The sequence below is a fragment of the Polyodon spathula genome, chromosome 6 (assembly GCF_017654505.1).
Source record: "Polyodon spathula isolate WHYD16114869_AA chromosome 6, ASM1765450v1, whole genome shotgun sequence".
Taxonomy (NCBI): domain Eukaryota; kingdom Metazoa; phylum Chordata; class Actinopteri; order Acipenseriformes; family Polyodontidae; genus Polyodon; species Polyodon spathula.
In genome coordinates this window covers 20,847,801-20,864,678 of record NC_054539.1, presented here as the reverse complement: position 1 = coordinate 20,864,678, position 16,878 = coordinate 20,847,801, and the positions used below count along the sequence as shown (strand labels likewise).

At 37.1% G+C, this 16,878-nt stretch overlaps 2 protein-coding genes and 2 non-coding genes across 4 annotated transcripts; 1 reads left to right on the top strand and 3 right to left on the bottom strand.

Moving 5' to 3' along the window:
* Positions 1 to 552: 552 nt before the first annotated feature.
* Positions 553 to 7,282, top strand: acat2 (acetyl-CoA acetyltransferase 2). The gene is made up of 9 exons (XM_041252491.1): positions 553 to 730; positions 1,522 to 1,656; positions 3,402 to 3,583; positions 3,908 to 4,025; positions 4,668 to 4,811; positions 5,378 to 5,500; positions 6,005 to 6,159; positions 6,296 to 6,406; positions 6,900 to 7,282. The coding sequence occupies exons 1-9, from the start codon at positions 682 to 684 to the stop codon at positions 7,068 to 7,070; spliced, it is 1,188 nt and encodes a 395-aa protein (XP_041108425.1). The 5' UTR covers positions 553 to 681; the 3' UTR covers positions 7,071 to 7,282.
* Positions 7,283 to 7,659: 377 nt separating this feature from the next.
* On the bottom strand, positions 7,660 to 16,126 carry LOC121316998 (T-complex protein 1 subunit alpha-like). Its single transcript, XM_041252490.1, has 12 exons — positions 16,016 to 16,126; positions 14,475 to 14,560; positions 13,371 to 13,499; positions 13,028 to 13,125; positions 12,532 to 12,642; positions 11,895 to 12,076; positions 11,260 to 11,386; positions 10,573 to 10,748; positions 10,245 to 10,368; positions 8,897 to 9,089; positions 8,299 to 8,462; positions 7,660 to 8,037 (listed from the first exon to the last, which is right to left on the bottom strand). The coding sequence occupies exons 1-12, from the start codon at positions 16,086 to 16,088 to the stop codon at positions 7,824 to 7,826; spliced, it is 1,677 nt and encodes a 558-aa protein (XP_041108424.1). The 5' UTR covers positions 16,089 to 16,126; the 3' UTR covers positions 7,660 to 7,823.
* On the bottom strand, positions 12,347 to 12,486 carry LOC121317776. The gene has a single exon (XR_005950538.1). It is a non-coding gene; the product is annotated as a small nucleolar RNA SNORA29 (small nucleolar RNA).
* On the bottom strand, positions 13,170 to 13,303 carry LOC121317777. The gene has a single exon (XR_005950539.1). It is a non-coding gene; the product is annotated as a small nucleolar RNA SNORA29 (small nucleolar RNA).
* Positions 16,127 to 16,878: the final 752 nt, after the last annotated feature.

Below are 16,878 nucleotides of genomic sequence, written 5' to 3'. Positions count from 1 at the left end.
TTTATCTAATATTAGATTTGGGTTGAAGATCTGATAACATTCATTGTCAGAAATATGCAAAAATGCAGAAAATCAGACAGGAGGCAAATACTTTTTCACGGCACTGTATGTGAGCTTGCCTCTCGCACTGAATGCATGTCTCCCTCCAACAGGTCTCCGCTAAACCTTGCTAAGCACAGACAGGGAGTAACCACATACCGTACATGCCTTTTGCAGAAATGTAAGGTTTGCTGACATAAATGAGTTTAGTAGTTTTGAGCAAAATACGGGAAAAAAAATCTATCACGGGAGCTGACCGGGAGAAGTGTCCAAAAAACGGCAGAGTTCCGGCAAATAAAGGTCCGCATTAACTAGATGTAGACAGGAAGTAAAAGTCCCAGCATAAGAATACAGTAAGTGAAACCGGTTACACACTGATATAACACTGCATGTGCAAGAGCCCATTGCCAGAAGGAATTGACATTGTAGTACATCTTCCACAACTCCAGGGTATGCTGTTTCTGTAATGTTACCATTAATACTCCAGCGGCTATCCTCCCCTAGCTAGTGATGTTTCTATATTGAAGCAGGTGAAGGCGGAGATACAGGACATATCTGTATTGTAATTTCTATAGCACTCATTCAAGGAATCACGACAGGCTAGAACTAAGGTAGTACGAATTTAAAAAGAGAACTGGAAATATGAGTGAAGAAGCTGTTGTTATCGTATCTGCTGCTAGGACACCAATAGGTATGTAACCATTTTAAAACTTTAATACGACATTCGCTATTAAATACTAGTATAAAATGTATATACTACTGTATATTATTATGGGCATTTTGCCATAAAACGTAGAGAATGTCTTACTCGTTGTATTTATCATTTCAAACTTCCACTTTTAAACGATGCATGTATGCCAACTTGTTAAGATATTCTAAAGAAATTGAAACGGTTAAATGTATGTACTGACTTGTAGTAATAGTAGTACTACTAATAATAATTTAAGCTACGTATTTCGTTATTGGAAATTAAATTAAAAACACTATTTTTATATTAGATTTTACACGGACATTGTAATTATGTTTTGTATAATTATATTTAAAAACGTTAAGCCACTTTTTGACAGTTGCTACCTGCAATTTAATTAACTAAGTACTGTATATTGTGTCAGTCGCAAGGTTTCCACCCAGGCTCCTTATTGGCTATGTAACTTCAGCCCAGTTTCTTGAAGCTCTGATTGGTTAGAGGCTATAGAACCACGACACACCGACTATCCTGCTTGGCTGTAATAATGCGTTTCATTTACATGAAACTAGGTTCGCTTTCATAAAACTGGTCTCACAGACTGATTTAATTTCCGATTCAAAGTGCAAAAAGAAAACCTAATCTCTGTTGAATAAATAATGGTCTACGCCCAATTACACTGTAGCTGGTCTAGTGTCTGTTTTTGCAGTTAAGAAACTAGCATTTTAATGCATGCTCGGACATAATATGACATGGGTTTAATTCAGTATTTTATGTGTTTTTGATTCAATAAACAGGTTCATTTAACGGTGCTTTGTCCAGCGTGCCCCTACATGACCTGGGATCTGCTGCAATCCAAGAAGTATTAAAGAGGGCCAGTTTAAAACCAGAAGAGGTATCTGAAGTGATTATTGGACACGTTTTAACTGCAGGTAACCCTCTGGCACTGCATACTGAAATAATGGGCTAAACTTTTCATTTCAGGAAATCATTTCAGACTCTTACTTAAGTAGTGGGGGGGGGGGGGGGGGGGGTACAGTTGTTTTTACACTGACATCATGGCTTTTAGTTGAATATTTATACATCTGACAACCCCACACAGCCAATGAGCCCTTAATTCCAACTTCTAAATGTTCAGCAAATTAACATTGGAGTACTTCTGTCTGCTGTTTGTAATTGTCATTGTAATTTTTAAGCATCGCTGTAAGGGGAGCTTGTGTGCGTTAGCACCTCCCCTTCACTTTGACCTATGATCTAAGATTGGTCATGTGACTTTTTGGTTTTCAAATGATAAAGACCTAACACCTTGAGATATTGACTTTATACTCTGTACACACGTGTATTAAGTGATTCCCTAGGTCATAACCGATCGTGGGTGTCACACAATAAACCTCTTTAGTGGATGAGTTAAAGCCTCATGTATGAGAAACTATGAAGTAGTAACTTTATATTATATTTTCAGGGTTGTATAAGTCCTGCATGCTTAATGGGCTGGTCACCATGGTATTTACCTCTGATCTAATATGGCTGCCATATTGAGGTCATGTGACCTTTGAAGTTAAAGCATCATAAAATAACCATTGCACTGCTTTAACTTCTGGCCATATCAATGGTACAGGTCATATGCTTTGTCATAGCGTCATTGTACACTGAACAAAAATATAAACGCAACATGCAACAATTTCAAAGATTTTACTGAGTTACAGTTCATATAAGGAAATCAGTCAATTGAAATAAATTCATTAGGCCCTAATCTATGGATTTCACATCACTGGGAATACAGATATGCATCTGTTGGTCACAGATACTTTAAAGGTAGGGGCATGGATCAAAAAAACAGTCAGTATCTGGTGTGACCACCATTTGCCTCATGCAGCGCGACACATCTCCTTCGCATAGAGTTGATCAGGCTGTTGATTGTGGCCTGTGGAATGTTGTCCCACTCCTCTTCAATGGCTGTGCGAAGTTGCTGGATATTGGCGGGAACTGGAACACGCTGTCGTACACGTCAATCCAGAGAATCCCAAACATGCTCAATGGGTGACATGTCTGGTGAGTATGCAGGCCATGGAAGAACCAGGACATTTTCAGCTTCCAGGAATTGTGTACAGATCCTTGTGACATGGGGCCGTGCATTATTATGCTGAAACATCAGGTGATGGCGACGGATGAATGGCACGACAGTGGGCCTCAAGATCTCATCATGGTATCTCTGTGCATTCAGATTGCCTTTGATAAAATGCAATTGTGTTCATTGTCCGTACCTTATGCCTGCCCATACCATAACCCCACCGCCACCATGGGGCACTCTGTTCAGAACGTTGACATCAGCAAACCGCTCGCCCACATGATGCCATACACGCTGTCTGCCATCTGCCCGGTACAGTTGAAACCGGGATTCATCTGTGAAGAGCACACTTCTCCAGTGTGCCAGTGGCCATCGAAGGTGAGCATTTGCCCACTGAAGTAGGTTACGACGCCGAACTGCAGTCAGGTCAAGACCCTGGTGAGGATGATGAGCACGCAGATGAGCTTCCCTGAGACGGTTTCTGACAGTTTGTGCAGAAATTCTTCGGTTGTGCAAACCATTATCAGTAGTAATTTTTCAAAAACATTTTGTTGGTGTTTTATCACCTGATTCTGTTCTGAGACTTGTTTTCTCTTCACTACGTTCAAGGTCATGGACAGAATCCTGCACGCCAGGCTAGCGTCTCAGCTGGCATCCCGTACCCAGTGCCTGCATGGAGCTGTCAGATGGTCTGTGGCTCTGGCTTGAAAGCCGTTTGCCTTGGAGCCCAGTCAATCCTGACAGGAGAGTCTAGTGTTGTTGTTGCGGGAGGAATGGAAAGCATGAGCAGGGTAAGGAGAGCTGGCTTGTGTCTGGATTTGTGGAGTTTCAATCAATTAAACATACATGTAAACAAGGTTTACCTTTTGAAATGTATTTTGTATGCCCTGTTTTGATTGTCCCCCTGCAAGTGATTTTTGTGCTTAACACAGTGTCTTTTACAGAGAATACACTTATAAATGTATCTGGGGTGTTACACTTGAAACAGCTCGTAGTTGTTGTACATACCTCAGTATCGGTCATGCTTTTCATGAAGCTTTGGTATAAAAAAATTAATTGAAAAAAACGATAAAACTCCAAGAGATTGTACCTATAAAATATCTTCAATCTTGCAGACACCTCATGCAGTACACATGCGAGCTGGAACTAAAATGGGAGATGCTTCCCTTCAGGACACTATTATTTCGGATGGCTTGACTGATGCATTCCACAACTACCATATGGGTATAACAGGTAAGAAGAACTCTATAGCAAAACACGTGACTGTGCAGGGACTACTCTCAGTAAGATTTCTTACCCTATGTAGTAGCCTCACCTAAATATGTTGATGTCAAATTGATTTGCTGAGCTATTCCATATTTAAACTGATCCACCAAATTTGAAAATGTGTATTTGTTAATCCCTATACAGTGAATGTTTTCCATAGTGCTGAGCTATTGAAGGCTCTACTAATACATTTTATTAAATGTTTTTCGTGTTCCTATGATACTTGGTTATTCCACATTGTATGTCTGTTTTATGAAAAAGTTTTGTTTTTTGTTTATTGTTGTTCTGTGATTGGCTGATAAGTTATATGCCTAGAACTATGTTGTACAATTGAAGCAATTGATTTTAGTTGTGGTTCTGGATCCCTGGTCATTTCCTGCTACGTAATTGACCTTGTCTTATGATAAGTGCCTTTGATTTGGGTCACCTAACTGTCAATGCTTTTTATTTTCTCTCAATATATGATGCTTTGGAACCAGACTACAATTTATTAAAGGCCTTTTTTTATTTGTATTCATCTTTACTTCACTCCTGAGGCATACTGTGCATTGAGTAAAGGCCAAGCAGGTCTCACTGTTTTCTGTGCTAATTTCTACATCTGTACTGTAGCTGAGAATGTTGCCAAGCAATGGAGCGTCAGTCGTGAAGCACAGGACCAGTTTGCTGTTTTGTCACAAAACAAAGCGGAGGCAGCCCAAAAAGCTGGGTATTTTGACAAGGAAATTGTGCCAATCAAAGTGCCTTCAAGAAAAGGTAATGATGTTGTACCTGTGGGTTACTATAAAACATACATTAGATTGAAGGTATCTTTGTTACATTGCACATTATACAGTGCTCCCTTAGTACTTGAGGGTTAATTCCAGGTTATACCATGTTGACAGTGAATTTTACTGTGTGAGGGCCCTTCATCATAACTGTTTTTAACGTTCAGGGTTTTTGCTTTGTAAGTCAGATATAGAGAGGACAGTAATTTAAAAACAAAAGCTCAAAATGATAATTATCTTGGAGCAGAACAATTCTCTCTTCAAGATCTCTTACCTCAGTAATGTTTCTATTTTAAGACCAATATCGATTTGCTTGACCTTTGAACTTTGCTAGGCATTTGTAGACTGATTGCTTTGCTCATTGTGTGACACGTTATTAGAACAAAAACAAATTCTGCATTTTGAGTTTAAGGGTTTTCAGCATTAAGATATATCAATGTCCATTCTCATTTTAACTCCGTTGTCTGTAAATAGTTAGTAAATGGTTCCTTGATAGTTGGTTTGTTAGTTCTAATTACTATTTTTTCACACATGGATGCAATTGTTACTTTCTAGGCCCGGTTGAAGTTAGGGTTGATGAGTTCCCTCGCCATGGAAGTAACCTTGATACAATGTCTAAATTGAAGCCCTGCTTCCTGAAAGATGGAACTGGAAGTGTGACTCCTGCTAATGCCTCAGGTTCGTGAAAAGACAATTTTGTATTGTTATTATGTTATTATCTATGGCGACCACTGTTTGTATGTTCCTATATCATAGTGCTGAGATAAATGTCTGAATAGTTGAACGAATATTTTATGACATGTATTGAGATACAAAAATTAGATGTTCGTATTTTGTAGTAACGACAAAAATACCTTGTCTGCCTCACTAGAATTTAAATGAGTTTAAAAAAAAAAAAAAAAGGCAAATTATAAAGAGCTCAGTGTGATATGTAAGATTAATATATAAATATGAGCAGCTCTAGGCACCTGGCTCTTAGAGGTAATATATATATATATATAGTGAGTTTTAATATAAACACATTATACTAGGTCAGCCCTCAGGGAACAGCCACTCTGGAGTATACCAATGACATGGTAAGGCTGACCAAAAATGAGAACAAATGTATTGTGGTATAAAGTGATCTCTCTTAATGCAGTGCCGTGGTACTGTATGCTTCAGTGACTAATGATTCTTGTGCAGGAATAAATGATGGGGCTGCAGCCACTGTTCTAATGAAGAAATCTGAAGCGAACAGAAGGGGTCTCAAACCAATGGCACAGATAGTTTCCTGGGCTCAAGCAGGTTTAGATCCTACCATCATGGGGACTGGACCTATTCCAGCAATAACGAAAGCTGTGAGTCTCAGTTTAAATGGGATGTAATTATGTGGTATTAGTTATTTACAATCGTATTTATTTGTTAAGCTTTTTTTCTTTTTTTTAAATTAAAGTATTTTATCCCTGATTAACATAACATTGTGTTCTTCATTAGGTAGAAAAAGCTGGGTGGCTGCTGGATCAAGTTGATCTGTTTGAAATTAATGAAGCCTTTGCAGCACAGTCTATTGCAGTCATGAAAGAACTTGGCCTAAAACCAGAAAAGGTACACTCATTGTTTTTCATTAACCTGTGCTGTACTAATAAACCTCCTGTTGTCTTAGTCTGGCAAGAGATTGATCAGTAGTTTGTAAAATACTGGCAGTAAAATAACTGTTACCAAGGGCAAACCTGTTGATTTAAATTTGTTATTTATAAATCAGTTTTATTTATTATTAATACTGAGTCTGAGAACTGCTTGCATTTATTTCCTTTGCTTATTCATGGTAAACTGGCCAACAATGTACTTGATAGATGTAAGATTTCAGGAAAACTTACTAGGCTTAATTAATAAAATTTAATTTTCCTGTTCAAAAACCCCTACAGGGTCTAAAAAAAATTGTATGATCACTTACTTGACAGATTAATTCCAAAAACCACCACATCTTTGTTTCTGTAACTGTTTCCCGTTTACTTTTAATAAAAGGATGGGTATGTACCCCTCTCTGGTATTTACATTTTTAGTACCAGTTAATCTTTTAATCCCCGTCCTCCTATAGGTTAATATCCATGGTGGAGCAATCGCCCTTGGTCATCCTCTAGGAATGTCTGGCTGTCGGATCCTGGTTACACTTCTGCATGCACTAGAACGAACAGGGGGAAAGCGAGGGGTAGCTAGCCTTTGTATAGGTGGTGGCATGGGAATTGCACTCTGTGTGGAAAGGTTATGAAATGGATGGTCTTGAGTTGAAGGAAAAAATTAAGGTACTTAAAGATGATGTAAGCAGACCTTTGCCATTCCTAAAATTGCTCCAATGTAGGGAATAACTGAATTAAAATGCTTACAAAAAAATTAATCCAGAAGTGTACTATGCTTGTGAAATGCATATCACATTGTGTGTATTGTAAATGTTGACATTAATAAAAGTGTTGTGCCAATAAATTACAAAGTACCTAGTCTTCCATTTTCACACCAACATATGCATGTACAGTTCAAGATATAAATGTCTATCAAAGTTTATGTAAACAGGGTTTATTTCCAGGACAGAAAAGCAGACGCAATTAGACAAGATTTTGCTGGCAATTTAGAATAAATTACAAGGCCTCAACATGTATTGTCTACTGTCTGATTGTTAAGTAATTATTCCCTGTGTTGTGCAGATTAACATTTATTACCAAATCACTAAGAATTTGGTGCTTAAACTGCAAGTTCCCACACCACCATCCTTTCTGAATTGGAACTCCAGAAAATCAGGACCAATGAAACTGCAGATTAGAGAGAGATGCGAAACCTATTTGCATGGAAATAGATTAAACAAGTTCATGTTTTGTGTTTTTATTTGAATGTCTAATATTTTAACCTTTTCAGGCATGTAAAATTACTTGAGCAAGTAAAAGAAGTGCAAGAGAAATATAAAATCAACTACAAACACCTTTGTATAAATTATAGTTCTAACAGTTGACTAGCCTAATGTTGGTGCACATCAACCTTCAAGCGAACCACTCTGAACTGCTTCATGGTAAGACTTCCCATCTTCCTTTTGTTCTGGGAAGAGTTTAATGAGGTCATCAATCCTCAGAATAGTAATGGCAGCCTCTGTTGCAAACTTGAGACTTTTGGTTTTGACCATAGTTGGTTCATAGACACCAGCTTTCTTGTTGTCTCTAGGTTTTCCATTGACCAAGTCCAGACCAATCCTGTTTTTATAAACAAAAAAAGTAGGGGGTTATAATGAGCTCAGTTTCTGTACTAACATTATTCATGATTTATTTAATGGAGATGTATGACACTATTTTACAGCTGTATTAAAAGCAGTTATCTGGTAAATGAATATACTGTTTTGAATCTTAAATAATAATTAGTAAATTAATTCAAGTAATTTAATGCCCAGAATGAGTAAGAATGTCAAATGACTGACTGCAGCTAATAAGCTTATTTTCTTATTTTTTGTGACTCACCATTTCAGATTTTTATGTTCTGGGTTGACTTGGGCTTCATTGTGGAAAGCACGCAACTTAGCAACTAGATCTGTGGAATCCTGAGCAGCATTAACTGCCAATATCTTGGGAATAACCAACAGAGACCTGGCAAACTCAGCTATTGCCAGCTGCTCACGAGAACCCTGGAACAAACCACAAACAGACTTTACTACCATCGAATAGGCACACAAAAGTACAAAAAATACATAGCTATGTTCTTTATTCATAATACAAATAAATACATATTTGGTACCCATCTTGTTTTTCTTATCCAGTAATTAAAATCAGGGGTTCTAAATTGGCCTTTTATGTTCTGCCATTTAAAAGCTACTGTTTTGTTGAACTGAAGCAGGAATTGGTTTTAGGGATATTTAGTACAGAACTTCAAGTTTATCAGTTAGAAAAATTAAGCAATTTACCAGTTGACAGAAACTACAAAAAGGCAATTGCAATATTTTACATGGATTACTTTATGGATCGTCTCTACTTAACAGAACAGTTAAACCTCTTGCCACATTAAATATGCAAGGTCTGTAAGTTTTAATATTTTGTTAATTTCATTTTTTTTTTTTTTTACCATGCTAGTCGCATAGTTCTCTAGGTAGATTGAGAGGGCAGCTTCCACTGCACCACCCCCTGGAACCACAGACTTGGACTCCAGCACTCTCTTAACGACACAGAGCGCATCATGCAGAGAGCGCTCCATTTCATCACACATGAAGTCATTGGCGCCACGCAGGATAATTGAGGCAGATGTACGGGCCTTGGTGCTGAAAGGGTTAAAAGCAAAAAAACATTTATATTCAAGCTGAAAGAAAGCTTTGTAGCAACACCAATTCTAAACTAATATTGTCTAGAATTTTCAACACCTGATGAAACAAATCAGTCTTAACAGTGAAAAAACTGTAAATACAGTATAATTGTAAATCTCGAAAAACTACTCACTTCTAAATCTTTTGTAGTCATCTTTGTATTACTTTAGTATAAATACATGTTAATTTGGATTCATATGTTGTTTTTTTCTGACTGTGAACAAAAAGACACATTTGCCCATTTTCCCATTGGAAATAGTGATATTTTGAAATATCACTGTCCTGGTCACAAAAGCAAAATTTGTGGGGAATAATAGCCATTTTCTATACTTTTGAGGCATAAGCAATTAGGAAATAACACTTACTGCCCAGGAACAAAAATTGTGTTACATAGTGTGATCAATAAACTAATGCATTCTTGCACCCCTACTAAATCAAAAACTTAATCAAACTTAAATCCAAATGGTTTACTCAATTTTTTTCAAATGGGGATTGTCAAAGCACAAGTGTCTTGAGGCTCAATGACTAGTTCAGTCTTTCCAGAACTGCCGTCTTATCAGAGCAGTTTGGGGTTTTCCGTTCTGGCGAGTTGCTTTGCCATTCTGTTAAATAATTTTGTGCATGTCTTGAATATTGCTCCTGTACAGGTATTCATACTTAATGTAGCGCTGCTGCATAATTATTATTTTTACAGAGGTGCTGTGTTAAATTTAGTTTGACAGTTTATTAACATTAGTTTGTCTTACTTTATTATTAGTTTAACATAAACTTGCTTACTGCTTTTCTCTTCTGTTCATTTCGTACGTTGATGCACGTGCATCATGACAAGTAATAAATATTTACTTATTGATTAGTTTTGTGTTTGGTGGTCAACTTCATCTTCTAAGAACACTCTGCTTGCTTCCCTAGGGGTGTTCTCTTAGCCAGAGAGTAGTGTCTATATCCCACAATTGTAAGTGCTTAAAATTAACACATCCAGTGACAAAAATGGAAATATAATTTTTTGCACCGATTAGTAATTTTATGAATTTTCTTTTTTCGGCTTAAATTAAATGGTGTTCAAATGAAGTCTACTTTATTTTAAAAGTAACACATTACAATAGAAAGGCTTACTTCTTGACAAGAATCAGTTCATCATCACATATTTTTTCTTGAACAACCTCCTCGGCTTGTCCCAGCAATGTTGCTTCAAAACTCTCCTCTGCCTCGAGGTTACACAGCGTAGAGCATATAGTGGCTGGAGATCAAGAAAAGGCCATTCAAGCTGAAACAATTACTAACACTATGCAAACCCTATCCCAACAGCAGACTCCCACAATTGCAAGCAAATAAAAGGAGGCTAAACCAATTCAGAAATATACTGTAAAGATTTAAATACACAAGTACAGTCTACACATGGAAGGACAGGAGCAACAACAAAAAAAAAGATATCCTGTCTTACCTCCAGTTGCTTTAGCAATGCGCTTCAGGTCCCTCTTCACAACTCTTCGCACAGCCATGGCCCCTGCATCGACAAAGTATTTCAGGCACATGTCATCTATGCCACCAGTGGTCAAGATAACATTGGCGCCAGTGGCCAGAATCTTTTGGATCCTCTCCTTTGTAATATCAGACTCCCTAAAATTGGTGGAAGCAAATGTTAATACCATTTACATAAAAGCTGCCATTTAAGAAGTCTAAGACAACCATTTACTTCAGATAACACTACAGTGTAAATGCAGAATGACACTATAAATACTGTCCAGCCCAAAGTACATATAAAAACATTTAAAGTTTATTTTTAGTTTGGAGACTTCAGGCTGAGCATGCTGTATCCCATGCGTATAACTGCACACGCTACTGGCATCAGCAAGGCAGCAAAAAAATGGGAACTCAATGAAAGCAGCTTAATGAAATGAAAAAATGAGCTTACTTAATAATGGAATATTGAAATAGGCAAATACACAAAAATGCATGGTGTAAAAAAAAAAAAAAAAAAAATCAGGATAAGCAACCCAAATCCAGCACAACTAATCTTAAATTAAACACATCTTCATTTGTTAAATGGACTACAATGAATGCTGTTCATACTTTGTCACACATCTTAACTCCCAGTAATTAAACTGGACATTGCTCATCAGTAGCATACCTTTGTCTGATCTGGTCCAGTTTTTCCGGGTCACTGATAACTACCTGGACACCTAGCTTCATTTTTGTCTTCTGCAGGCTGAAATCCAAGCAGGCAATCTTTGCGTTGACTACACGTTTGACCATTCCTAAAAACGTTTAAAAAAAAAAAAAAAAAATTATATATATATATATATATATATATATATATATACACACACACACACACACACACACACACACACATATACATATACACACACACTAATACTGTCAGTGATTTACTTATGGGCTGAAAACACATCAGTATAAAGCCAAGAGTTTTCTTAGTTACTTCTTATATTGCTGGTTTCACAGACCCAGATTAGCACTAGCCTTTATCTAAATTTACATTAGGTAGTCTGAGATGAATGTTTAACATGGTCTGTGAAATCAGAGTATTAAAAGGGTTACATCTAAATTCCTTTGATTGAGACAACTGCATATCCACCATGAAGACTTATTCCACAGCAACCTCACAATGCTGCACACTTTTTCTATCCCATGCGTATAACTGCATACACTATTATAAAACTGCAGCAGCAAAAAAAAGGGAGTACTTAAAAAAAAAAAAGTTTAATTTTAAATAAAAAGAAAATACTAAAATTATGAACGCACCTTGTGAGCCGACGGTGCAATTAAGTGCATATCCATTTACAAGGAAGCTCTCTTTCTGGCTGCGTCCATGAGCTTTCAACACATTGACAGAGTTGATTGGGTAGCGAGCCAGTCCCTTTCCATCTGTGAATTTAACCGCAAGTGCTGCATCGACCACCATGTTGGCAAAGAAGTCAGCCTCGCTGGGCAACGTATGTAAAGGTTTAAATCAATACATAACTGCATAAGCAAGAGAAGCAACAAAGGATTGGTTGTACTTCAGACGAAACAGTGAAATACAGCAATATGTTAAAGCTAGCCAATAGCCATAAAGCCCTCTAAAAACTACTTCTCCACCAAGTAGTCTTCCTGCTATTCAAGATAAGCACAAACATTAATTTAACCCATTATCTTGTCTTTTTTATTAACAAAAACAAGTTTAGTATGTTACATTTCAGTCAACAGAACTTAAATATTCAATGTGCTGTCATTTCATATTGGAAAGCTGGGTAATACTGCCAGCCTCTCCTTCAGACTATGACAAAGTTTCTCTCTCCCATTAGCATAGCCACTCATTCTTTTGACCTAAATGAATGGTACTAAAAACGGGACAATGTATTTCTCTTTTTCTACTACAAAACTGATACAAAAAGGATACCAGCCAATGATTTTGGAAGACATGGAGGTTTTAGCTGCATTGATGAGGCACTCTCTTCCCAGTTCATCCGTGTTAATGGTCAGGTTTTCATTGATGTATCGAACCGCTTCTCTGTAGACGCAAAAGATTACATAGTACTCTAAACATACATGGAATCCACTTTTTTTTTTGTTGTTGTTTTCTACCCAAATTACCTGTAAACTGATGGACTAGTCAAGCTTGTTTCTAAAAGGATTTGAAATGTTTTCAAACCCCAGGATTTCAAAAGTTATCATCTTCACTAGTTTCATGACCCCTGTCCAAACCTAAGTACATTAAAATATGTACTTTAAAATGCAAAGAGATGCGGTATTATTTATGCACTAGAATCTCTCAAACCTCAAGATATAAAACTTAGTCTAAACGAATATGCTGCATTTTAAATATATTCTGAAGCAAAGAATTCAAGACCACAAACTTCAGTTATAATTAAAAAAAAAAAAACTTTAAAACTTACTTGCATGCAAGACGATATCCACTAATTACAGAAGTGGGATGAATTTTTTGTTTTACTAGTTCATCAGCACTCTTTAACAACTCGGCAGCGATGATCACCTGTACAAAGAATAGATTAAAAAAATGTATGGTCAAGAGAAAACATTAAGATGTTATGGTCATTTCATATAGGAAAGCTGGGTCACTGCCTCTCTATCAGACAATGACAAGTTACTTTCCCCCATTAGCACAGCCACTCATTTTTGATGGACTGACTGAATGGTGATAAAATGGGATGCTATAATTCAGTTCTTTAAATTAAGGGTGGGAATTCCAAATAAAAACATATATTTGAGTGTACTCACCACTGAAGTGGTTCCATCTCCCACTTCCTTATCCTGTAGATCAGCTAACTCACACAGCACCTTGGCAGCAGGGTGCTCAACCTCCAGGAGCTTCAAAATAGTTGCCCCATCATTAGTAATGGTTACATCCTAAAAACAAACAATTGGGGAACTTAGATGTGAGCACATAGGTCTAGATATGGTTCACAGATTTAAATTTGCTTTAGTTTGCATTTGCAGCAAACAAGAACTACTGGTAAGGTTTGAAAAGTAGCGTGTACACAATACTGAGGCGATGCACCGATCCATTATATTGTTTGAACACTATCGATAGGCAAGCCGGTACATCACTTCTGTGTAGAGGTTTTAAGCAAAGGAGCTTTTTTCGGCAATCATTTACTGGATTTCAGCGCTGTTTCCCCCACTCGCCTCAGGTCTGACTCACTGAATCTGCATGTGAATGAGCTCACACCCTCCTCACCCCATCAGTTTTTACTGATGGGATCGTATCTGCGCGGGACGAGCGATGGAGCAAGTTAACAAATATCGACAGAGATGCCTTTAGATGTCTGGCAATTATTTTCTAAAATATAAGACGGCAAGAAAGTCAAGGGCAGCCTATGCGACAAGTGTCTGAGATGCTCCGGTAACACTACTAATTTGCATGATCATTTATTGAGATGGGACCCTACAAAACTCCAAACTAAATCTGACAGTGATAAAAATGAACATGTACCACCAGTTGCTTCTTTTTTTGAAAAAATAAAATACACCCAAATAATCAGAGCAAAGCAGATTACAAGTATGACTGTGGATGTACTGATGCAAGCTGTATTATAAGGCTTGTAGAAAAACAGTTACAAAGCTTGCACCAGGCTATGAAATGCCTTGCTGGAAGACTGTGTCCAAGAAAAGTATAAGCCACTGGCAATTTGCTGAACTGCTGTGGACAGTCTTTACTTTTTATAAAATTTGTTATGTTGTTCTCTGGATTGGTTGTTAAATCATAGCCCCAACCTTAAACAATACAGACCCTGCAAATATTTTGAAATGGTACTGTGAAATCAAAACGAATCATTTGAATTGATCTGTGAATTAAGTGTTTTAACAGAACAAAATACTTACACCAATATCATCCACCAACATTTTATCCAGACCAACTGGACCAAGGGAACTCTTCACAATGTTGGCAATGGAGGATGCTGCCATAACTATAAATAAATAAGATGTTTTAACAGTCTGTGAATTACACATTTTTTTTTGCAGAAAAGAAAAGTGCTTCCACGCAAGCATGTTTTCCCTATCTGTAGTTCAAATGAAATGAACCTGGACAAAAGATGTTTTTTAAAACCATCCCAATTGGTCACAATAAGACTTAGTTATTAAGATATGCAGTCCAAAACCAACTGGGTTCATCAATGTCATATCAACAAAACAATACAATGGAATGAATGATATTCTACAGAAAGCCTTTAGGTGTTCTGTCATTTCATACAGGAAAGCTGGGTTATGTTGCCAAGCTCTCCTTCAGTCAATGAGAAGATGTGTCTCTTCTATTAGCATTGCCACTTATCTTTGTGAACTGAAGGAATGGTATAATACAGCAGTAACAATGTCACATTAATTAACTGGTTATCTGGTAATATTCAGACAAGCCGATACAATTAATAAACCATCATAAAATAAGTATTTATGTCAAACTTGAGTGTAACTGTCACTAGGCCAACTTAACAATAACTTGCTTTCATGGCAACCACACCTGAAACTACTAGGCACCACATTAGAGAAAGTGGACCGCTCAATGGTAATCTTATGTCGCCAACCTTTGTCGTGATGATTGAGAAAAAATAAATTCTAACTGGAATTCACGTATTTAAAAAGTATATTTTCAAAAAAATGTAACCCGAATTGAGGACATAGCGAGAAAAATCTGTCTTTTGTACACATAAATGGAATTACATTACAAGATCCATTCCGGCACAACAGCAATATACCTGCTAATTCTACAAGTCAAGAAATAATAATAAAAAATAAATAAAAATAAAAATAAAAAACAAAAAAACAAAGAACGATTGAATTCATTCATCCATTCGTAAGCTGCATGTTAATATTTCATGATATCACTTTACATATAGGGCGGCGCAGCACTGTTATCAGTATATTAATATAGTGTATGGTATTACCGGCATTATTCTCAATACTGTTCATTATAACCTGAAACAACACCACGAGTGGCAACGATCACCGTGAAATATGATGCAATAAAATATACATTTATAATTTCAGGCAGGCCTGCTTACCCCTAAACCATGACTGATACAGCATGTACGCTACTGAAAAATCTCATTGCACACAAAAGGGAATCGGGGTTAGGCTGCGGGAATCAACGACAAACAACGGTTGTCAAAACATGAGGTAAACCGCATCTGAAGAAACCTGAATATTATTTCGACTTATTAAAAAAAAAATCAAATAGGATCAAACACTTCAGTCCGACTATTTTGTATGTTAATCACGTGTAGCAGATAGCCGGCATGTCTGATGCTTAGCCAGCATAATGACTCAGATCAAACTACTGTAGTCATAATCTACTTTCATAAAAGACACAGGCTGCTCAAGGATTTGGGCTAACAACAAGATGATACGGTTGAAATATGTTTTCTTACCATTCTGAGAGCGGACAGACTCGCCAGTGGTTCTCTGGCCGAGCACATTTAGGGGACCCTCCATAAGCGCCATCTTTATCTGCGGTTAGAAAGAGACAGGACTGCATTGGAGCCCAAGGGCACGCTGGGTAACCGCTGCTTTCCCGTACTGTATTCTGGGAGGGGACGTGCACCTTCTGGAAGATTCCACAAGAAATACAAGAAAATGTTGATTCAAACTAAAACAATTAGTAATATTGCATTCTTGCACCAGACACTTTTGTAAACGATATGTTAAGTACAGGCTGTTTTTTTTTTGTTTCTTGTTCAAGGTTCCCGCCAGAAGTAGGTACTGCCGCGCCTTTAGCGGAAGACTACATAGACACAGGGTCCACAATTATATGCAAACATAAACATTGCTATCTGTTTTATTGACATTAAAGGGTACAAGTGTTTTAAATATCATATATGTTTTGATACTTTTAATCCTTTAACATCACATATGTGGCAGTCTCGTCCCAGGGTTGGGAAAGTCTAGTTTCAATTCAATGTTTTTTTTTTTTTTTTTTCTTCTGGTTAATGTAGTGTTCACCCGAAGTTCTTTTTTTACATTGTACATACTGATTTTTGTTATCCACTATCAATCATACATAAAATATTAATTTTATGCTGGATCAATTATTGCAATATTTGAAACACGTACAAGGAATTGTGTATTGAGAACAGTTTATGATCTTGTCAATGTACACAGTAAATTGGTCAAACAAGTTCAGGTGCAGTGTTGCACTAAACATCACAATCTCAGACAAAAAACTCATACTCAACACCAGTAAATTACACAGTGAAATAGAGTAAGGTTTTAAGTTGTGTGTGTGTGTGTGTGC